Source organism: Scardinius erythrophthalmus (genome assembly GCF_964197995.2).
Source record: "Scardinius erythrophthalmus genome assembly, chromosome: 8".
In the NCBI taxonomy this organism is placed as follows: Eukaryota; Metazoa; Chordata; class Actinopteri; order Cypriniformes; family Leuciscidae; genus Scardinius; species Scardinius erythrophthalmus.
This window is the reverse complement of record NC_138228.1, coordinates 42,096,455-42,120,936: the sequence shown is the minus strand read 5'-3', so window position 1 is coordinate 42,120,936 and position 24,482 is coordinate 42,096,455. Positions and strand designations below refer to the sequence as shown.

The window sequence follows — 24,482 nt, the reverse complement described above, 5'->3', positions numbered from 1 at the left end:
TGGTTGTGTTTCCATGATTCTTCTGAGTTTTCCTGAGTATGATATTAAAGACTGTTTTCTTTTGAACCATTGATCTTCGTACACTACTTATTACAGCCTCATGTGTCATGATGTAATTTAGTGATATTAAATCATATTTTGGAAAACAAACTCTGACTGTGACTTCTGCTGTTGTGTAATCTCGGTAACACTTTATAATAAGCATACAGCAATAAAGCACTTACAAATCATTAACAAACTATTAGTTTATAGTAAATTCATGGTTAATATATTGTAGTCTCTACATAGTTAATGTATTAATAGGCTATAATAGGAAGACCTTCATTCATTGTCACTGTAATTAACACAATTATTATTGTTTAATTAGCTAGTGGTAAAGGAATTGTTAATTTGGTTATTATGAATAAATAGTTCTCACTTTAGATTAGGTTACAGAAAATTGGAAAATGTAATTAATTAAGTGCTTTAAACCAACCTTTACTAGACATTCACTTTACATAGACATTAACACTTTATAATAAGTAATAAGTATTTACAAATGATTTGCAACTATTAGTTTAGTTAATTAATAGTTTATAAACTGTAGTTAATGCATTAATAGACTATATACAAACAGTGAGTTAATTCATTGTCACTGTACAAATTATTATTGTTTAATTAGCTTATATATAAAGAGTTAGATAATGCTTTGTTAACAACATATTAACCATAAATAGTTCTCACTTTAGATTATGTCACGAATATCGTAAAATGTAATTAGGTGCTTAAAACAACCTTATTCTGACAAAAATGTGCCGTTTTGCACATGTACATTGTACATAATATATCTTGCAGTTTAATGAAATATACAAATCATATATATTTCAAAACAAGGACATTATTTAGATTTTGTGAGGTTTAATGTTCATCTGCATGATTTTTGTTTCACACATCTGGTACATAAAGTTCATTTTTACATCAAACATAATCCCCATGTAAAAAAGACAAAAAAGTCAAAATGCTTCACATATGGAATAATAACTAGCAGTGACACCTACAATGATTGAGTTCATGTGTTCATGATGACTCAGACGATGATTTTCCTTTTACAAACATGAAGATATATTGTATACATCGCATGTATTAGAAAATATTAACAAAAAAAGCTACAGCTCACGTGTATAAAACAAACTCGGCAGGATTGCAAACATAGAAATTAAGTAAAATAATATCACAATTTCAAAAGAAAAGAAAAACAATTTCATATTATCTGAGGCAGTAGGACAACAAAGAAAAATCAACTAGTGGCAAATAATGCATGATCTTCAGTGTTGAAAATGTTAATATTAATAATACATGTGGCAGCAATAATGGAAAATATGTGAAATGGGGACAGGGTTTTCTTTCCAGCAATGAGACCCAGGAACCACAGATGATTCTAATGCTACACTAGTACACACACAGAAATCAATGCCAGACATAAAGGTGTGCACAGTAGGTAGCTTCACATATTGTAACCTAGCCCATAAACCACTGCAAAAGATACATTTTTAAAACCAACCCTGAACAACTCTAAGGGTTTCTCTTTTATCACTTGTAACTTTCACATTGAGCACAAACATTGAGCACATTTTTTTTTTCTTTTCCAGCATATACATTAGACATGGCCTGACAACATGAGCGTCATTCTTGTCAGATGATCTCATTCCTTACAGAGGTCTGGCTGAGGTTGAAAAGAGGGCAGCAGTGATTTTCATCGGTTCTTCGTAGGATTCAGGACTGAATGTGACGCTAAATATGCTCTAGAAGGTAACGGCATATTGAGGATCGTTCTCTAAAAAAATACATCAACATATGCTTTTCTTTCAAAAATAGCTTAATAAGGATGAAAGTTGTGGATTGTCCCTGAAAAAGTTTTGTGTAGGTCAACCAGTGAAATGAAATGGTACATTTAGAGTAGTTTTAAACAAAAAGCATTCTGACTATTCAGAGATGATGAAAATGAAAGACGTGGACTGCATGTAATCGCATGCATTTTCAAGGACAACCTACACATATAAATACAGCAGCAACGGAAATAAAACGCTTTGTCTTTTCACAACGAGCCTTCAAAGAAACAAATTGATACATGAAGGTTATGATTTTCTGGATCGCTTGAAATGAGTGGCCTGATGAAAAGTATCCGTTTATCTCTAAATCTTTGATAATACCAAATGTAAACATTAGTGTGGAAGCAAATATAGAATGCTCTATTTCTTTGGTAACTACGAGCAAAATGAGATGAGTGTTTATGTCAGCAAAAATGAAGTTTTACTTGTGACGTTGTGTCAGATGATATCTCATGAGAGGAAGTGAAATAGAGCCCTTTCATTTTTTTGTTTAGAGAAGTGGGGACATTCACATTTCAGATTATAACAACTAAATATTGTTTTGATACTTGATACTATTCAGATATCTTCGAGAAAGACGGCACTGCCAATTTACCCATATAATGCTGTTGCAGCAGAATCATTGTAGGGATGTTGTGCCATGTCATAGTTTTGACAAAATGTCATGAAATAAATAAAATGTTATACTTTAACAGTCACTCAACTCAAGCATGTACAACAAGAAGCAAGCAAATATAATCTGATAAATGAACGAGTTACAATTGATTAATCAAAACAACCAAAAAGAAACCAAAAAGGTGACACAAAGTTAAAGAAACAGTTCTATCATTATTCATGCAACCTCATGTCATTTCAAACCCGTATGTTTTTTTTTTTTTTTTTTTTTAGTGGAGCTCAAAAAGAGACCTTTTAAATATTGTTCACGCAGCTCTTTTCTATGCTCTCTTAAAAACGAAGGTTCCAAAATCACAGCGATGCCATTAAAAAAACAACACTTTTGGTTCCCTTAAAAACCTTTTAGTAATCAGCTCCTAAAAGAACATTTTAAAAATCTAAAGAACCTCTTGTGCAATGTTAAGGTTCCATGGAGGTTAAAGGTTCTTCATGGAACCTCATGTAACAAGCTCCAAAAATGACAAAAAACAACAACATAAAAGTACCATAAAACTGGTCCACATGACGTTCATAGTACCTCTATGGAGTTTGGAGAACTTTTAAATATTGTTCGCATAGCTCTTTTCCATACACGCTCCAAAATGAAAAAAAAAAAAACAAAACTAAAAAAAACACCATAACAAAAAAACATTAAAAAACACCATAACATTAACTCTTTCCCTGCCAGCAAAAAGAAAAAATTGCCAGCCATCGCCAGCGTTTTTGGGAATTTTCACAAAAATGTAATGGCCCCCAGAATATTTTGTTGTATATACTGTATATATAAAATAAAAAAAATAAATAAAAATAAATAAATCTAGCTTCATGCATTTTTTGTCTAGTTGTCTAGCTTCCTGCATTCTTTTCTATCAACACTTGACTGTAATTTTTATAAAAAAATAAATAAAAAAAACACACTTTGAACAAAAAGCTGAGAAAAGACCACAACGTGCATAACCAATTTTATTAACCAATTTTATTAACCTTTTATCGTTGTTTCTGCTCCTTTTCTTTTTTTTTTTCTTCTTTGTTTTGATCTGGAGATTCTCTACTCTTCAGAAAATGTGTAATAGTGCCCCCTACCTTAACAGTGAAAACACGAAAAGCCGAAAAGTTACATCAATAACGGGGAAAAAGTTAAAAAGAGTATAAAACTCCATATGACATTGATGGTACTTCTATGGAGTTTGTTGTCATTTTTGGAGCCTGACAGCCTTGATTACTTTGAACTGTACTTTGAAAAATTCATCTTTTGGGTTCCACGAAAAAAAATATCAGCATATACACTTTGAAATATGAGCGTGCAGGAGTAATGAGAGAATTTTAGGGTGATTATTTCTTGAAATACTGTAAATGGACACTTGGCAGAATTGAAATAAAGGAAGGTAAGGTCTAAGAGAGGAAAAGCGAAGGCTGATACCCTGTGTTCAGGAGAAGTGAGGTGTGTTGTTGTGAGAGGAGGGAGGGTGTAGAGTTGTGGTGCGGTGTTTATAAAATTACGGCACAAGACTAAGGGAACCTAACCACAGCCTCATAGTGAAACATGCAGTGCACAACACACACGGTTTACGGTCCACAAACTACTGACACTTTTATTCATTGTTCCGAGAGACCGCCCGCATCCTGATGTGGCCAGCGCAGGACAACAGTAAAGAGGAAGGAAGTGTTGTTCTCTCCAGGTGTGACTCGTAATAGCTATCCTGTATGGGAAGGGGAACGGAGCTGTCACAGGAGCGTCTCCCAGCTCGGAGGGTCATGGGTTTACACGGACTGCTCTTTGGGGAAGTTAAATGGGGGTCGCGGGGCAGGAGGGGCGGCATTGGGCTGGAAGGTGTACATGGGGGTGTTGGTAGGGTGCTGGGTGTAAGGGATCTGGGGAAGGAAGGTAACAGGGGGGTAGGAAGAAGGAGGCGGAGGTTCAGCAAATTGTTCCTGGTTGCCCGGGGGATGGCAGCTCACATAGTCAGCTGGGTTCGGTAGCTCTTCGTTCCCAGAGTTCTGTGGAAACAAGCAAATTTAAGCAACCAGTGGAAGATACACTGATATGACAACGTAAAGTTCCTTTCACATGATTCGCACTGAAGTTGTGTACAACACAAGGCAGATCCAATGCTATCTCACGACCAATTTGTACAAATTCGAACTAGTGAGTATGAGGTGGCTAATTTGTACAACCTCACTCGTACGAATTCGTACGATTTGTCTAAACACCAGTGATGGGTAGGTTTAGAGGTGTGGTCAGGGGTAGGTCACTTGTATGAATTCGTGCAAATTAGCCACCTCGTAAAATACGTACAATTTGCCATGAGATCGGGTTGGCAGATCACGTATAAACACAAATTAACATTCTATGCAACTTAATACATAGTAACATATCAGTAACATTTTTCTTGTGGACATGACACATGACACCTGTGTTGAAGCCCTGATGTCAGTCACGTGAAAGAACGTTAAACGGTAATGAAACAATATCCAGCAATTTTTTTCCAAAACATGTATCCATACAGTATATCTAAATAATACAATACACTCTAAAAATATTAGAAAATATAAATATATAAATGATGTATTTAAGATGATATACAGATTATATAAAATTAATATAAAACACAGTGAATATCTTATTCACCCAATTGTTCACCCTCATGTCATTCCAGACTTTCATTCATCTTCGAAATACAATTTTTTTTTTCTGAAATCTGAGAGATTTCTGCCCCTCCAATTGAAAGTTAGATTTAAGAAAATTATTATCAATCTCTATGTATTTAAAATTATATCTGTCCTTTCATTTCGCAAAATTTGAAATATACACAGCTTTATAAATCTCCTAAACCTCACCCTCAACCTCTCCCTAAACCTACCCATAATTTATTTTAGTTAAACATCCAAAATTCAGTCTCAGAAACCACAGCAACATTTTCTGCAAAGCTTACATTTTGAAAAATGTAAAACCAATAAAATGGCTCAATTGGTGTGGTTCGTCCAAAAAGACTCGCCTTCCAGAAAATTCCTTCAATACAGCGTGAATGAACAGGAACCTTGGCTGTAAATGTCCAAATCATTTCCGTTACTAGTAATATATCCACTTAAGCCTGCTGAGAACTTTTTCAAAAGGCTACTCACTGCAGAGCAAATGGGTGGAGTTTACGTCTAGCTCCCCCTCCCTAGATTTCCAGCGAGGAAGAGTGAATGTAATTTGGGCCTAACGGGTAGAGCTAGACTATCCAACCACACCCTATCCACAAGTCTATCCCTCCACCCCATTAGACGTCCAGAGAGGTGGAGCTGGATGCCATTTGACTCTGCAGTGAGCACAACTTGACGTTTTCAGTTTTTGCTCGATGGAACTGCCCATCATGTCAACCGCGGCAGATTTGAATGTATACTACTTTATACATCTATAGGCTTCAGTAAACTTCAACAGCAACGGTGATCTCAAATCCAATAAAAAGTTGCTCAGATCAGTATTCATATCCAATGGCAAGAGTGGCAAGTGGAACAGAAATCAGGCAAATATCTCCTGACTTCAACTAGAGGAGAAATAAAATCAAAAAGCTTTGGAGTGCGGGTGAGTAAAATTGAAATGTTCAGGATATGCTCTCATTTTCTTTCTTAAACTTAAATTTAGCAAGCAAAATCAAGAAGAATGCTAATAATAATTCCACTTACTGTATTGATAAAAGTAAATAAAATGAAATTTAAATGGATATTGCGTATCAGATGCACGCAGAAAGTGTACGTAAAAGATGATTTCTGCACATAAAGAGCACACCAAATGAAAGCATGCAACTCGTGCATTAGATACACAGTGCCAGGAGATCGGGTTGCTTATTCCACCAAATTTGATGAAGACATCCTAAAAGTATTCATATGATCAACAAAATAAAAATATCTTAATTTGTGTTTCGAAGATAAACGGAAGTCTCATGGGGTTGAAAGGTCTTGAGAGTGTACATTTGATTACATAATTTACATGTTTTGGGGGTGAACTAACTCTTTAAAAGCATTTCATCAGATTTGATAAATGATTCTTCGCTGTCCTGTGAACAAACCTCAGAAGCAAAATGCTGATCAGAAACATAAATATGTATACATTGAAAAGTCATCAAAAAAGCTGAAGAATTAGCTATATCTTCCATCTCTACCCTGCACGTTTAATATTATAAAGTATATTGGTTCCGGTGTCTGATGCCACTAATCCATTTTTCTTCTGTTTCTGTTTACAATACTACATTTTGAAGTCCAGTGTAGAGACAAACACGCAATAGTGTGACACAAACAGCTTATGTATATGTACAGTTAAATTGGAAAATAAAACCCAATGATCAGTGTGACAGGTACTCCAATCTAATACAACTCATCATGAACGTAAAAAACCTTCAAAACCGTTGACAAAGACCATTCTAAACTTAGCTTGCTGCAACAAGCCCAGAGTTACAAAAATGACAAGAATGAAAAACAGATTGGAATATGACATACTGTAAAGTGAAATGAAGTAATGAGAAAATGCAGTGTAGAAAGAGTCAGGCAGACAGAAAGAGAGGCCATATTTACACCTGGTGTAACAGTTAGTGAAATCATAATAGTCTGTATTTACGTCATGTGTGGTTGCCCTGACTACCTGAAAGTGGTACAGGTATGAGTGACTGGATCACAAAAATGTTTTGGACCCTTTTTAAATCTGTATTTAGAACAGACCAATTGTGATTGGACTGCTTGAGAAGAATGTTAACACCAGGGTAAATGGGACCAGAAAGAAAGAGTACAGAAAAAATGGGAATGGAAAGGTGACTTACGCAGAGTCCCCACGCATCTTTATGTCTATGACAATGATGATTCCCACTCTGTGAGCAGCAGTATTGTAACGGAAGGAGCAACAATTTCAAAATAAACACTAAACGTTCCTCAGGGCTCACCCCTGGGCCATTTGCATTTTCTGATAGTGAAGGACGCAAGCTAGACACATGAGGTTTAGATGACAGGTGGAACCAGAACTCAGAGTGGGAATGGAGAAGATGAATGTGTGAAAGAATCTGTTCACACATTCATCACATGAAGACATATATATCAAAATGAAACGCAGCAGTGGCTATTTTTTGTGTTTACTAATATTTACGATTTTGTAACATTTATCTCTGCACAAAGAGCAAGGAAAATTATATAAAGAATAATTGGTAACGCTTTAGATTACAGCCCGGAAAGTACTGCGTAATTAAAATGAAAGTACAGTGTAACTTTCGGTAATTACAGTGTACCTATAAAGTACTTACGTGTATACAGGGGAACAATATGTAAAGTCTTGGGAATAAAGGTGTAACAACCAGGAAAATACTGCGTAATTAAAACAAAATTACAGTGTAACTTTCGGTAATTACAGTGTACCTATAAAGTATGTACGTGTAAGTATAGGGGAATAATATGTAAAGTTTTGGGAATAAAGGGGTAACAACCAGGAAAATAACAAATTATTTAGGCAAATTATTTAGACTAAGTATTTTAGAATCTTACTTTTGGGAGCAGTGTATATACACTGCACCTTTTTGTAATAATAGTGTATAAAAATACATAAAGGCTTTTTTTAAATTACGGGGTACATATCAGTGCATTTATAAAGTAGGCTAATTTGTTATTATTGCAAATGTGCACTGATTAAGTTTCAAGGCAAGTAAAACTATTGCAATTTTTTTTTTTAAATGCTGGGAAAATATACTCTTGTTCCATGTAGTTACATGGTAAGTATGACATTGCGGGCTGTAAATTAAAGTGGTGCTTCTTACCCTCTTGTTTCATGTAGTTACAGGGTAAGTACAATAAAAACACATGTACACACACAATCTGACATCACTTGGAAAACCTTTATTTGAAAAATAACTTATTTCAAAACAGATTTACAACATATTACACTTCTTATTCTTTTTTTTTTCTTTTTTTTTAAATCAACTTTTCATTTCAAATACTAAAGTCCTGACAGAAAGTAGCATGTTTTGTCCTTTTTTGTCCCTCTTGGTCCTCCTCTTCTTTTTCTATCGTTCCACTGATTAGCCTAATCTTAAGGAGTCTTTTTCTATGATGTATTATGTATTAAAAGAAAATACAGTACACCCAGAAATGTTCTCATAATTTACTCATCTTTTCGCTACCGACCAACTATCACCAGCGAGTGCATGAGTGTCGGCTTTATAGGGTCAGCTTGAATGGCCGGCTTGAATTTAAGCGTTCATTGCATTCTCGCGGGAGTATGATGTGAAACTCGTGCGAGAACTGGTTTCTGTTCTTCTGCATGGTTTGTTTTTCATTATTATTATCTGTTATTGTTTGTATTTTGTTGTGAGCAATAATGAAAACATAAAAAAATAATAATAATTCGACATTCGGTTTTTCGGTGCGCTTACGTCACGATTTAAATTGTCAAGTAAACTTACTCAACCCTCTCATGAACGCGCAGGTGACGGTTGGTCGGAAGCGATAGTCTACAGTTTAAAAATTTAAAATATTTGGTATTTTTCTTACAAACACTTATTGTTTCACTTCATAAGACATTGATTCATCCATTGGGGTCGTATGGATTACTCTAGTTATTGTTGTATGTGCTGTTGTCAACTTTTAGGAACACGTGAGCTTGCATTATATGCGTTTACAGAGATTATTTATTTTTTCTAAAAACTTTTGTTTGTGTTAATCTGAAGAAGGAAATTCGTATACATCTCGGATGACATGAGGGTAAAAGATAAGTAAATGGTGAGGACATTTCTGTACTGTATTTTCTTTTAACACATAATACAGAATAGCAAGAGACATGTCATGGGATTCCTTCTTAAGATTCATCAGTGGAAAGAAAGAAAAAGAAGAAGAGGAACAAGAGGAGGAGGAAACCAAGCAAGAGAAACAAAGTGCTGTAAATTCGTTTTGAAATAAGTTGTTTTTCAAATAAAGTTTTCCAAGTGATATCAGATTGTGTGTGTGTGTACATGTGTTTTTATTGTACTTACCCTGTAACTACAGGTACATGAAACAAGAGGGTAAGAAGCACCACTTTAATTTACAGCCCGCAATGTCATACTTACCATGTAACTACATGGAATACTTACAGTCTAAATAATTTGCCTAAATAATTTGTTATTTTCCTGGTTGTTACCCCTTTATTCCCAAAACTTTAAATATTATTCCCCTAAACTTACACGTACGTACTTTATAGGTACACTGTAATTACCGAAAGTTACACTGTAATTTCGTTTTAAATACGCAGTATTTTCATGGTTGTTACACCTTTACTCCCAAGACTTATATATTATTCCCCTATACTTACACGTAAGTACTTTATAGGTACACTGTAATTACCGAAAGTTACACTGTACTTTCATTTTAATTACGCAGTACTTTCCGGGCTGTAATCTAAAGCGTTACCGAATAATTAAAGGAACTGAATCTTTAAATCTTTAAGGTGATATTTACTCATTCAAGATGTTCTCGATTGGATGTAACATGACTGAACATGGGCTAAGTTTTCTGAAGAACAGAAATTTATAGCTACTTTGTAGCATTATAGCTACTTCAGTTATGCACAAGGACTTCAAGTGATCTGGAACACAAAGACAGTTAAATAAATGCATGCTTTTTCAGCAGTAATAACTACCTCCAATGGCTTCATCATAAGATGCACCCAGCAGGAGAGAGCTGAACTTAAAGCAATAGTTACAATGAACACTGTTCTTGCTTACTGACTCTTATGTTGTTCCAAACACATATGAAATGCTTTCTCACATTGAACACAAAATATATTTAACATAATATATATTTCTGCTATTTGTTCAAAAACTGAATGGGGACCAGGGACAGCTTGACATTGTGTTAGATATTTCCTTTTTTGTCCCACACACAAAAGCCTGTTTCCTCTGGTGGCATAGTTAACCTTGTAGCTATTAGACAAAAAAAAAAAAAAAAAAAAAAAGTCTTTCTGGCTATTATGAACATATATCTTGTTTTATTAGATCTGTAGATCAAGAAAAAAATTACTGGAGGGAAAAGAGGAGACACTGGTTTAACCATGCACACGGAGCTTCAAACCGTTTTCTTGGGCATTTTTTTTTTTTTTTTTTTTTTTACCTGACAAATAGTATTTCATTATTAATCATGTTTTTAATCAGTCTTTATTCAACTTGTCAAGGAAAAAGATAAAGAAAGTCAGATTAGTGCTAAACCACATTTAAACAATGTGTTCAGTGCGCTATTTCAGAAAGAGGTTTGCCTACTAATCATGACAGATGTTTCAATGCATATAACGCGAGGCACAGATGACCCTCAGATATATATTAAACAACACGAATACTAAGAACTTAAAACACAAAAAGGAATGCTGTTAAAACAGCAGTTGAGAGCTCAGAAGGCTCGCGACCACCACTGCACTTGCGCTGTAGAAACACCAGCATCGGGAGAGACTTCCAGAAGAAGCACCGACACACTCACTTGTTGAAAATATCAACACTCTTCAGAGACATCGGCGTGAAGATCGATCGGCTCCGAAGCGAAAGACAAATGGTGCGTGCACCCACTTCCGTATTTATACCCGCGCTGCGGGGTGGAGCGTGAGATGCAAAGCTCGCACTCCAATGTGCATTGGCTCGTTTTATCAATATTCGAAGATGACAGACTCCCTAAACATGATTCCAATCAGTACGGTATGTTCGACTACATCGTAGACATACGTAACTGAGACGATCCGCAGTGTCTTTTGGTAGCTAACAGTTTTTCTCTGTTTAATTTCCCCAAAGCAGCAGTCGAATGTGACCAAACTGAAAGAGAACTAAACTTTAATTTAAAGTCTTGTTTTGAACTCTGATATTAGATGACTACTATACATATGCACAAACACAAAAACAGCTGGTTCCTTTGGAGGAAAAACACTGTTTTATTAACAAGCGTACATAATAAAATGTCTACAGATGGAGGAGGTGAACCATTATGACAGCACCTTTCTCACAGACAGTGAGAGATTCAGAGAGACACTTCACTCCTGAATAAAATGCAGCATTAATCTAAATGAAAATCACTGGCCGAATAAGAAGCCCTCTTTTTCTTTCTTTTTTCCAATACCTTCAACAGTGAGGTAGGCGTGCAGGGGTCTCTCTGATAGTCCACCATGGGGAATTCGACCTAAATAGGCTTCTTTTATCTCCTTTGACAATGTAATGATTCCCCCCATCGCAGCATTGCCCCGTTCCAGAACTTTGGAATTTGCCAAAGCAATTATTTCACTATCTTCAGAGAAGGAATTTGACCTTCTGGCCTGCCTAGTGGCTCTACATAAAGCCAGTTACAAAGCTGATTGAAAATGCTTTCAAATAATATGTACTGATTGAAATGGACCTATTTTTTGTACCCCATTTAAGAAAGGTGGAATCCAGAGTTTATCTGTCAGTCATTCTTGAGTGCTCCTTTGACCATGTAAAACATGCCTCTATTTTCCCTCTATCACTGATCTGAACAGAGGAATTATCTGCACGTTGGTGTATAGGATCCACAGAGACACCGTACAGCCAATTAGAAAACATATTCAAGCCATAGCTTAATGTTTTATATCTTTTGGCTTACTCCAGGAGTAATTATTTCAAGAAAAGCCCTTCTGAAAAACAGGAGCTCATAAGAAGAACTAAGGTCCTGGATAGACACATCATACCTTCTAAAGCTACATAAATGATGTGATCTGTTGTGATTATTATTGTGTGCGTGTGTGTGTGTGTGCGTGTGTGTCTTGAATCAGGACTTTTTTTGCATTGCAATTTTAACCATGCATTCTTAATCGTAATTCTAATAAATGCACACAGACGTGTACTGTATATACTGTAAAATAAAATTTCTGATCAATTCTTAATCATCACATCATTGTCTCCAGTTCTTCCTCTGCCTCTCGGCTATTACGGTTGTTAACATGATAAAGTGCTGACTGATTGTAAATAACAGAAAAAAATCAGATTTTATTTTGACAGTGAGAGATAGTTAATAAAATAGTAGGATCAAAATATTTTTTGAAATTTCTATGATATGAATTGCTTGTTTACTGACAGTAGGCCTATGAAAATTGGAGAAGGACATGCTTAATTGTAATGTAAATGACACAATGAAAAAAAATATATATATATATTAATGTTCCTAAAATAGAATGTGAAATGTGACCCAGACATTTATTGGCAGATAACAGGAGGAAATTAAATCCTCAATCTGCATGAAAAATAATAGAGCCTTAACAATCACCACTAAAAGCGAGGGATATTTCTGGATATGATCAAAACTAATCTGTTTTGAAAAATGAACACAATGAAAATATGTTGATAAATGATTCCACTGCGGTCGAATCTCTTGTGACTTGTGAAATCTTGTGAGAAATATTGTTTTGACATATGATAATAGAGGAGCTAAAGTAAAACTAGATCCAAATGGGTAACAATAAAAACAGGATTTTCTTATTAACTGAGGTTTGGGTGCATTACAAGCATTTCAGATCGTGTAGATACTGCACTTCATAGTATGACATACAGTCCAAATGCATGAGTTACATAACACAAATGTGTGGATCATTTTCTCTGCAAATTCCAAAAGAAACTTTTCATAAATTTTTCACAGTACAATTTTACATATACACCCACCAGCTCACTGAATGTCAATATAACACCAAAGTGGTTAACACCTGGGTGTTATCATTAGATATCTCTCATCTCAGTACATCTGTTCTTGGGCTCAATAACAAGGACACATCACCAGCCAGGATTACCCACACACATTTACCCATACTTCTCTCTCCGCTGCCAGGTTAATTACTGGTTATCTCATTCATAGACCCACACACTCTAATATGAAAGGTCACTACGGTGTGTGTTTAAAAAGGCAAAATCAACACTCAGACAAGTACCCTTACACAGGGAAGAGAGATAAGGTTGACAGATAATACGCTTATCTACATTGAAGTATATTAAAATTAACTCTAAGGGCCCTATTTTAACGATCTAAGCGCATGGTCTAAAGCGCACAGCGCAAGCTCACTTAGGGCGTGTCCGAATCCACTTTTGCCAGTTTAACGACGGGCGCATGGTCTAAAAGGGTTGCCCTTCTTCTCATAATGAGTAATATGTGTGTTGTGGGATTTACGTACGTTAAACCAATCAGAATCTTATCTCCAATTCCCTTTAAATGCCAGTTGCACTCACGGCATGGCAGATTCGCTATTTACATGACGGAATTTGATAGTGGAAAGACCGAACGCGTCTCCAGAGCGCAAACGGAACTGCTAGTGCGCGAGGTAAAAGTGCGCAAGCAGACCATTTACGGGACAAGCCGGATTCCACCACATCTTTATGTTCACAATAATAATTTTTTACATTGTAATCCTTTTATTTTAAATATTTGGCATGTTTGTGTGCTGCTGTGCGTCCCTGTGTGTTTAATAAGCAGAGTGTACGCACGTTGTTGACCCGCCTATAGGCGCACATTACTAACGCGCTCATTAAATAACAAAAAAAAAATATATATTGTACAGTCTATTTCTGTCGAAATAGCAATGCGCCAACAATGCGCCAGAACACACCTTGTTTTCAGACCAGAACACCCATGGGCGCACAAATGGGTGCAAATGCATTTGCTATTTAAACAATGTGGCGCAGGACGTGAAAATGATAACTGCATCAGACTGAAACTAGCAAAAAAAACTGTCCATGTCCAGAAAGGCAATACAGACATCATCAAAGTAGTCCATGTGACATCAGTGGCTCAATCTTAAGTTTATCAAGCGACGAGAATACTTTTTATGCGCAAAAAGTAAACAAAAATAACAACTTTATTCCACTATTAATTTCCTTCTCTCTGGGCCTCAAGCTATTTCACATAGTGTTTTTGCGCAGCGCGTCTGTGTTGTACATCACACTTAGGCTCACTATTGGCCGACGCTGGTCATGTGTGATGCGTGTGACGTACAACACAGACGCGCTGCGCAAAAACACTACGTGAACTCACTCGAGGCCCAGAGAGAAGGAAATCGTTATTTTTGTTTACTTTTTGCGCACAAAAAGTATTCTCGTCACTTTATAAACTTAAGATTGAGCCACTGATGTCACATGGAGTACTTTGATGATGTCTGTATTGCCTTTCTGGACATGGACAGTATGCCGTCCATTGACTTTCAATGGAGGAACAGAAAGCTCTCGGACTAAATCTACAATATCTTAAACTGTGTTCCGAAGATGAACGGAGGTCTTACGGGCTTGGAACGACATGAGGGTGAGTCATTAATGACATAATTTTCATTTTTGGGTGAACTAACCCTTTAAGGAAGAATGATGACTGAATGAACATATAAAGATGACAAGAAACGAATGTATCATAAACATGCATATTAAACCTATTAGCTCTTTCCCCGCCATTGACGGAAATTTCCGGCTCTCCGTGTTTTAACTGTTATATGGTAGGTGGCGCCATGGCATATCTTTTGAAAGAGTAATGAATCTCCGGATCAAAACACGTACGAAAAAGCAGCAGAAACAAGCGATAGCATACGCAGATGCATATGTAAAATAACGCGATCATCAACATTAAACAGCATATACAGTAAATCAAAACTGCCCAATGTTACTGAATGAAATGTTGACCCAGGACGAGCTATAGGACTGTGCAATCTTTGTGGGTGTTGATGGACTCAATCTACTCCATCAATGTTTTGATCATCATTCTGAATCCGATCTTGATGTAGTCTTTGAGGAAAATGCATTATTTTTTTTCCAGCTTTTTGCTCAAAATGTTGCTTTTTTTATGAAATACCCACATTCAAGTGTTGATAAAAAAAAAAAAAAAAATGCATGAAGCTAGAATAAAACTATTTTGTTTAAAAGCTGAGGTTCTTTCTTTTGATATATTGCATGTTCAGATTTTCATTCAACAAAATATTCTGGAAACTTTTCTGAAAATGATCAAAAATGCTGGCGGAGGCTGACAACTTCTTTTTTTTTTTTTTTTTTTTTTAAAGGCCAATATAGGCTAATATAGGGAAGTCATAGTAAAAGAAGGGCTCTTGAAATGTGCCGAGATTTATTATCATGCTTGGATTTTATGCTGTATTTTCTTCAATACCATGTGGAATATTCCTACTTGTTATCTTTGTCTTCCTTTCATAAAAGCTTTACTTTTCCCAGCACTCAAGCCCCCGAAATGCTCACGGCAAAGTTCTTGATCATTCTTTGCTTATGGTCAAAAGAAGTTTGAAATGGCTTAAAAAAAAGATCTGCTTAGACTGCTGCAAGTGTCGTTTAGATATATGTGCTGCGTGCTTTCCTCTCAATAACAAAATGAACTCATCAACTCATCATTCAACACCAGTTAAAATGATACGTTTGCTGGGACTCTCTCTCTCTCTCTCTCTCTCTCTCTCTCTCTCTCTGGCTTTTCTTTCTTTTTAATATTTAATCTTTTCGCACACACAAACAAGACAAACAAGATGATTGAGGCAAGATTTACAAAGAAAAAACAATGGACGAGTGCAAGTGTGAGGTCAGAACACAAAGAAATAAAGCTCAATGAACAATACGGCAAGATCTTTTGGAAGAAAGGTTGCCACCTGAGACTGTAAATCCTTTGAATCATCACAGCTTAGAGGGGATGAGAGATAAAAACATGTTTGGTCTCTAATGACAAATATTGGAATGTCAGTCATAAATCATTATGGTAATATGGGTCAAATGGCTAAAGCCACATTTGAGGCATAAGCTGAGGAGGTAATTATCATTTTTAAAGGCCACATTTGGGCTTGAATGGCATTACAAATGATATTGAATCTCATTAATGTTAATACGTACTAATGGAAAATAAAAACACTTGGAAATTGCAATTCAAAGCAAATGTAATTGCATCATTTAAGCAATTAGAGAAAATGCACCTCAGTCCAGACAAAGTAAAAGAGAAACTCCATGACTTTGTGATGTATTCAAGGAATCAGATTCCTATTAAAAGCACTCTAAGGGGGAAATTCACTGAATTGAGTCTGCTGATGGCATTGTTTCTTAGCAAACGCTCTCTGTGTTGTTTCAGCACTCAGTTCACTAAAATAATTATGCAAAAACCAGTGCAAACGTGCCCATAAAATTTGTCCTAAAAGCTATTGGCACGTCGCAATTATTTCAGGCCTGAGAGCAAATTTTTGGAGGATGCAGCAGATTAGTGTGCTCTGACCTGAACTACACAGCATTATTTAACCACTACAATCCAGGGTCACTCTTTAAAATGCTGTGCATCATGGATATATGCCTGGGGAATGCTGTTCTCCATCATTCGATCGGCATTTAATAAATTCAGCCCAGGCTCATTAGAAAAACGTACATGTGGCAACATTTTTGCAAAAAGCAAAAGACATTACATATTTCACGGTTCACGACAGTTTCAAAGTGAAATGTCCAGTGAGTAGCGCTAAAAGCATGTTTAGGTTTTTTTTTGTTTTTTTTTCTGGAACAGATGAACGTGAATGTGGCAAAGTTTTATTACGTTGGAGTTTGTACGTATCACCACAGTTCTGAGTTGAAATGTCCAGTGAGTAAAAGCTCAATGATCCATTTTAAAATAACGTACATCTACACTAAACCCTAAACCTACAAGATAGTGTTAACCAAAGCAAATGTGACATAAAAACGCAAACATGCCATTTTAGCTTGTTTTGAGCTCTTTTATTGTGACTCGTCGTTCACAGGATTTGTACCCGAGCTCTCCGCATCATTAGTACTATTCTGTACCAGCTGAGCTATCGAGCAAGCTTGTCATGAAAACTCCAAAAAATATATTTGTTTACAAATGAATAAAAGTGCTTGTTGTTTTACTGCCTCTAGTGTTCATTTCTTTTAGAAACTGCAGTGATATGTACGTATTGGTACGTATTTTGCGTTTTGCAAAAATGTTGCCACAGGAACGTTTTTTTTCCAATGAGAAATGTGTTGGATAAATTACTACTTCCATGTTGACTTATAAACAAAATGATTTTGCCACCCCGTTTTTGCCTCAGGTAGGCCTAATAGTGCAAAAATTTGGTAGCACTTTTTTTCTTAGACACCTATTCCGCATGTACATACTATGTACGTATTATGGCTTTCCTGTAGCTCAACCAGTAGAGCGTTGGCGCTAGCAACGGGTTTGATTCCCAGGGAAAGCAAGATCTGACAAAATGTAAAATGTGTACCTTGAATGCAATGTAAGTCACTTTGGATAAAAGCGTCTGCCAAATGCATAAATGTAAATGGAAATGATAATAACTAGATACTAACCATGAACCTACCTCTAAAATTAACCTTAACCAATGTATTTACCTTGTTGGCCACTACTTTCTTTGCACTGTAAACCCTAACGCTCAAAACAATTAATTGGTTTGAGTAGGACAAACTTAAATTAAACTAACTAGTTCAGTCAAATTAACTTTTATGAGTACAGTATTTAGCACTTTATTTTCTTTCAAGTAAACTGAACTGTTTCATTGTTTTGAGTGTTATGAAATTATTTCTTTTAATTTAGACGAACTTAAGTTTAACTGAAATGGCTAGGGTGTCTATTTCCCAGCATGCTTTGGCGATGACACTCAAAAGGGAGAGTAAATGCTAAAATTAAGTGCAATATATATATATATATATATATATATATATATATATATAGTACCAGTCAAAAGTTTGGAAACATTACTATTTTTAATGTTTTTGAAAGAAGTCTCTTATGCTCATCAAGCCTGCAGTTAAAAAAAAAAAAAAAAAAAAAAAAACAGTAATATTTTGAAATATTATTACAATTTAAAATAATGGTTCTCTTTTTTTAATATACTTTAAAATGTAATTTATTTTTGTGATGCAAAGCTGAATTTTCATCAGCAAGTCTTTGGTGTCTTATGATCCTTCAGAAATCATTATAATATGCTGATTTATGATCAATGTTGGAAACAGTTGTGCTGCTTAATATTTTTTTTATAACCTGAGATACTTTTTTCAGGATTATTTGATGAATAAAAAGTTAAAAAGAACTGTATTTATTTAGAATAGAAATCTTTTGTAACAATATACACTACCGTTCAAAAGTTTGGGAACAATAACTATTTTTTTTTTTTAAGAAATTAGTACTTTAATTCAACAAGGATGCGTTAAATTGATAAAAGGTGATGGTAACGATTTATATTGTTAGAAATGTTTTTATTTTGAATAAATGCTGTTTTTATGAATAAATGCTGTTAACGTTTTACTCATCAATGAATCCTGAAAAAAGTATTCCAAAAAAATATATTAAACAGCACAACTGTTTCCATCATTGATAATAACTGAGTATCAAATCATCATATTAGAATGATTTCTGAAGGATCATAAGACACCAAAGACTGGAGTACTTGCTGATGAAAATTCAGCTTTGCATCACAAAAATAAATTACATTTTAAAATATATTAAAAAAGAGAACCATTATTTTAAATTGTAATAATATTTCATAATATTACTTTTTTTTTTTTTTTTAAACTGCAGGCTTGATGAGCATAAGAGACTTCTTTCAAAAACATTAAAAATAGTAATGTTTCCAAACTTTTGACTGGTACTGTATATATATATACAGTACCTTACATTAATCTTGCACAATATATATATATATATTAGTAGTGATTAATGTTTTGTAATGCTAATTTAGAAGAATTTCTGTTAATGTTGGTTCACATTGAGGTTGCATGAAAGTTTTAAGTTAAATGTATGAATTAGTGCACACAAACATTTCAAGTTAAGAACAATTAAAATGTATAAGTACAAAATACAAATCTGCCAGTTTTCATAACATTGATGAAAAATGCTAGCGAAACGTAATATTGTGATACAAATCATTTTGATCTGAAATCTTATCTTATGCTTGTAAGCCATTATAGAAAAGTACTTTGGTGGGCCCATAACCCATTGATAGTATTTGATAATCTGTATTTACATGGTACTCAAAAGATACCAAAACTTTTTTGCCTGTGGAAGCATTTAAAATAGACTTCTATAATCCTGATTCACCCATCATTATAAAAAAAAAAGAAAAAATAATCCACAGTTTTCACTTCTCACTTTTTGAAAACACTTTATAGCCGCTGACGTTGATTTAACAATTCCATCTGTTGATTTTGCTCCTTTGCCTTCAAACTTTACATTATCCGCTAAGAAAGGCTGTCAGCGTTTTGAAAATAAAAGGAAGTCGAGTTGTTTTTTTCATGTTTTACGATGTTCCTGCTCAGCAGTGTTTGCAGTGGTGGCCCTCTGAGAACTCCACGCTGTGATATTAATTGCTTGTTTTAACAGTGAGGCTGACTCATTCAGACTTTACCCCTGAGAACTGCTTTTTTCTTGCACTGTCTTCCTCTCGGCTGCTATTATCTAAGAAGAAGAAGACGAAGAGATGGGTTTCTGAAGCGATGGGAAATCTCCTGCACACTGGGGCGGTAACAGGCACAAGTCAGACCCTCTTGTGTGTATATCTTATACAGTGGAGATAACGTTAAAATAACTCTCTGAAACCTACTGAGCAAGTAAAATGACAAAATGTTAATAAAAAGATAAAAGTGCAAACATGACCATTTAAAAGTTTGTTGGTCTGTAAAGTTTTTGATCTTTTAAAAGAAGTATTTTTCTGATCACAACTGCAGCATTTATTTGATCAAAAATACAGTAAAACAGTAATATTGAGATTAAGTAATATTAAATAATACAAATTGATCCTTCAGAAATCTTTCTAATATGCTGCTTTTATTATCTGTTATTATTAATGCTAAAAACAGTTTCTGCCGCCTAATATTTTTTTTTGTTGTTGTTGTTTTTTTTGTGTCTTTACAGTTACTTTTGATCAATTTAATGCAACATTGCTTCTATATATATATATATATATATATAATTAAAATATCGTACTGACCATATCAAAACTGACTTTTGACAGTATAGTGATTTAGGACTGCATCATACTATATAATGCACATTAGAACATCTTTCTTAAAGCTGAAGTGTGTAATTTCTGCACCACTAGACAACATAAATGCAAAAACAATGACTGTATTCAAAGAGATTTCCTGAATAATCTGCTTGTCTGCCATTGGTTGGCCAAACCTCACACTCACTCCATTGGTTAAGCCAAAGTTGCTGTGTTGGGATGATCACGAAATCATGAATTTTAAAGCATCAAAGAGTCTCAGCTAACTTATAGCTGTCTCTAATATTAAACAGTGAAATAATAAATTTTTGACTGAAAAAAAAAAAGACCCATCAAAACACATCATCTTTGAGTAGGCTACCCCATCAAACTGACATTAGTGACATGTTATCGCGTCACTATCATGGTTGCTCATTTGTTCTAATTAGAATCTTTAGTATTTAATCACATCTAGGACAGCTACTTAACATATGGCAATTTAAATTGCAATTAACCAAACGTCCACTCATATATCTCTTCCAAATCCTCATTAAACATAGTCTTCCATACTTAAAGTTATTGAATAATATATAAACCATTTGCAGCAATGTAATCAATCTCAGCTGCAGCTGACGATTCCCCAGAGGCATGATAATGCAGACTATACCAGACTTCTTGTTTTGGACACAAAAGTTCACTTTAAAAAAACAAATATAAAGCCTTTTCCAAGCTTTCAGACAAGTTTGTACTAGCGATGCAGTTTTGATTTTAGCATTGTGTATAAAGCATTGTGTTCAGCTTTTAAATGTATTTCTTACTGGTTTTACTGGATAATGATTGACTAATATGATTCATTATTTATAAATCAATACATAAATAACTAAAATTGATCTTGACTACATAGTTGAATAAATACTCACCGGACACTTTATTAGGTACACCTGTTCAACTGCTCATTAGCAGTTACCAGGTTACTGGTCATTTTTTTTTATTATTGAACAATATCATAATATTTCGAAGGTCTACTTTAAACATTCTAGAAACTATAAGTAATCATTACCGGGTTGTAACTGATTACATGTAATCTGGATTACGTAATCAGATTCCAAAAATGAAGTACTTGTAATTAGATTATATTACGTTTTAAAATACCTGTAATCAGATTACAATTACTTTATTGATTACGTTATACATAATTCATTGACTGACCTACTACTATTTTTTTTTTCATCTTTTAAATTTTCCATTCTAAAAAAAATCCTACATTCAGAAGTTCTTCCAGGTTTGTGGAATTGCACACACAGGCCAGCCACTGAAGACTGAGACCCACACAGCTTTTGATCACTGGATTTACAGAAATCACTTAACCTTTAAGAAGTTTTTTCTCAACACTGCAGCATTGAATATCTAATAAGCTCCTGGTGAACACATTGATTATAATTATTATTTGAATTATCACTCAGTGAGTCATTTAACCACATATCAATGTCTTTGGAAGGCCTTTGTCTTTCAAACACATTAAAATATACAAATTCACATCATTTCATATTGTACATGCAATGCAGGGATTCTCCAACTTTTTCGTCAGCTGAACCTCTTTTTCAAGATTTACTTGAAGGACCCCCTGAGATTTGAAGTTAAGAAGTTAGGTCAATAATAAAAGTAAATAATAATAATAATAATAATAATAATAATTAAGTCGACAGGTTAATGTTGAAATGACATGCAGGTAAACAAATAAAATATTTTTTAAAACATTTGCTTAATTTTGAATGAAAATTATAATTATATTTTAATTCCCAATTGAATAAAATGGTTTATTTTAATTCTAATTGACCATTTTTATGATTTAATTGCATAGCTTTTCATTAAACTCACAAGCCACTGCAGTTCCACCATAATCCCCAGTCTGAGAAACCCTGACATAATGCAATATTTAATGCACTTCATGTTGTTGATAAAGAATGGAATATATTTTCTATCGTTTTGTATTTTTATATCAATATGGTAAAAAAATTATCCAATTCAAATCAATGTGATAAGCGAGTTAGGTTAAAAGTAATCTAAAAGTAATGAAAAATAGTCAGATTACATTACCTTAAATGTGTAATGTAACGGATTACATAACTAACTACAATTTGCCTTTTAATTTGGAATCAGTAACTGACTACAATTTGTGAGTAATCTACCCAGCACTTTAAGTAATTTTGCAACTACATGTCAACTACCAGTCATTAGAATTTTAGTAGACTGTCTAATATCTGCAAACACTTTATTCTGATGACTTTGCCACTGCATGTCAACTTATTCCACTTACCCCAACCCTATACATACCCCTAACCTAACAGTCTACTAATTTTCCAATGAGGGTTAGTTGACATGTTGTTTACTTATTAGTTACTTATAGTTAGTAGAATGTCTAAACTGGACCATCGAAATAAAGTTTGATAAAAATGGCTATCCAATTAGAGGGCAGCCTTGGACAATTTAAGAGTGGATAGATAGATAAAGGTAAAATGAAAACCACAGAAGAAAGTAAGCACAAACAGGAGAAACAGAGGGAATTTAGTGCTCAGTGAGAGAGAGTGAGGGACAAACAGAGGAAAAGAAACATAGGAGTGCATCAGTCTGTGTACCTTGAGGCCAGAGTCATAGGGGGAAAGGCCTACAATGGCATGCGTTAGTGTGAGCTAGGCTGGATGGTTGCGTACTCGACAAGGTCCCCGCCAGTGTGCACAGAGCTTCGTGGGCTGGGAGAAGATGCCAAAGCTGCAGTGTCCAGTTCCGCATACTGGACATCACAATCCTTGTGACCAGAATTCTGGAGATAAGAGAGGTGGAGAGGATGTATGAGGAGTGGAGCTCAAAAAGAGACAGAGAGAGAGAGAGCGTAGAGGAGAATGGAAAGAGAGAGCTGTCACTCCATTCTGAGAAAACACAGACTCCAGGTTAGTGAAATGAACTTCACTGAGGAGTCCAGCCATAATACCTTTTTTTCCTTTTAACTAAAACCTTTTACTAAAAATGCCATTTTAACTGAGGGCGAATCTCACAAAAAAGCCTACTTTTGTATAATTAAGGTTTATTTTGCATTATGACACTTTTAATTAAGCACATGTTCTCCCCAGTTTGTCATTACCGTAACGTGAAGCATCAGGATGTTTTCTTTCTTTCTCTTCTTTCTTTCTTTCTTTCTTTCTTTCTTTCTTTCTTTCTTTCTTTCTTTCTTTCTTTCTTTCTTTCTTTTTTTCTTTCTTTCTTTCTTTCTTTCTTTCTTTCTTTCTTTCTTTCTTTCTTTCTTTCAAAACATTATTTTCCCCACTATTCTTAATGGTGATTCTCATTTGATCTATATCTCATACTCTACTGTATACTATGCTTGTATAGAGTCATTTTTACTCTCACAATAAAAAAAAAGCAATATACTGTTTATTTTTGAGCACGCTCAACAAATAATCCTGTGTATATTTACATATAAATAGTTACAAATACTTTACAATTTTAAATGCTACTTTATATCCCACTACATTAATGATAATGATTGTTTTTCTGGGTGTTTTTGTGGGTTATGAGAACGGGGGAGGGGAGGGGAGTTGCTTAATTGTCATGAAAATATTCTATATAAATATAAATTCATATAATTATAATTGTTTGTATATAATTATATAATAATTAGTAATTCTATAATATACGTTTTACATTATCAAAATATACTAAATCTTTTTTTTCACATTACAGTACTTTTTAAGAATCGCGAGGGATGCATGGTTGAAACTATGAAATTCAATAATGAAAAAAAAAATCATGAAAAAAAAAGAAGAAACATCTTACTGGTCCTATAGAAGCACACTATTTTCATAATGCAAATATCATTTTTTTTTTTTATTTTATTTTTTTTTGAGTTAAATATGATCAGGGCATGTTCTTGCCAGGTTTTATGAGCTTGTGTGCTCATAGTGAGACCAACAACAGATGTATTTGTATGCACTTAATTGTGTGAGTAATATTTTAAGCTCTAACAATGTATATTGTCTCTGTAAATGACA

General features: G+C 34.5%; 1 protein-coding gene across 1 annotated transcript in view; it reads right to left on the bottom strand.

The window, feature by feature from the left end:
- Positions 1-4,283: 4,283 nt before the first annotated feature.
- Positions 4,284-24,482, bottom strand: part of nectin1b (nectin cell adhesion molecule 1b) — a gene marked incomplete at its 3' end in the record, with an annotated part of 250,842 nt that continues 230,643 nt past the window's right edge. The window contains exon 9 of the mRNA XM_081372830.1: positions 4,284-4,520. Coding sequence (XP_081228956.1) covers positions 4,284-4,520 — 237 coding nt within the window. The remainder of the gene's footprint in view (positions 4,521-24,482) is intronic.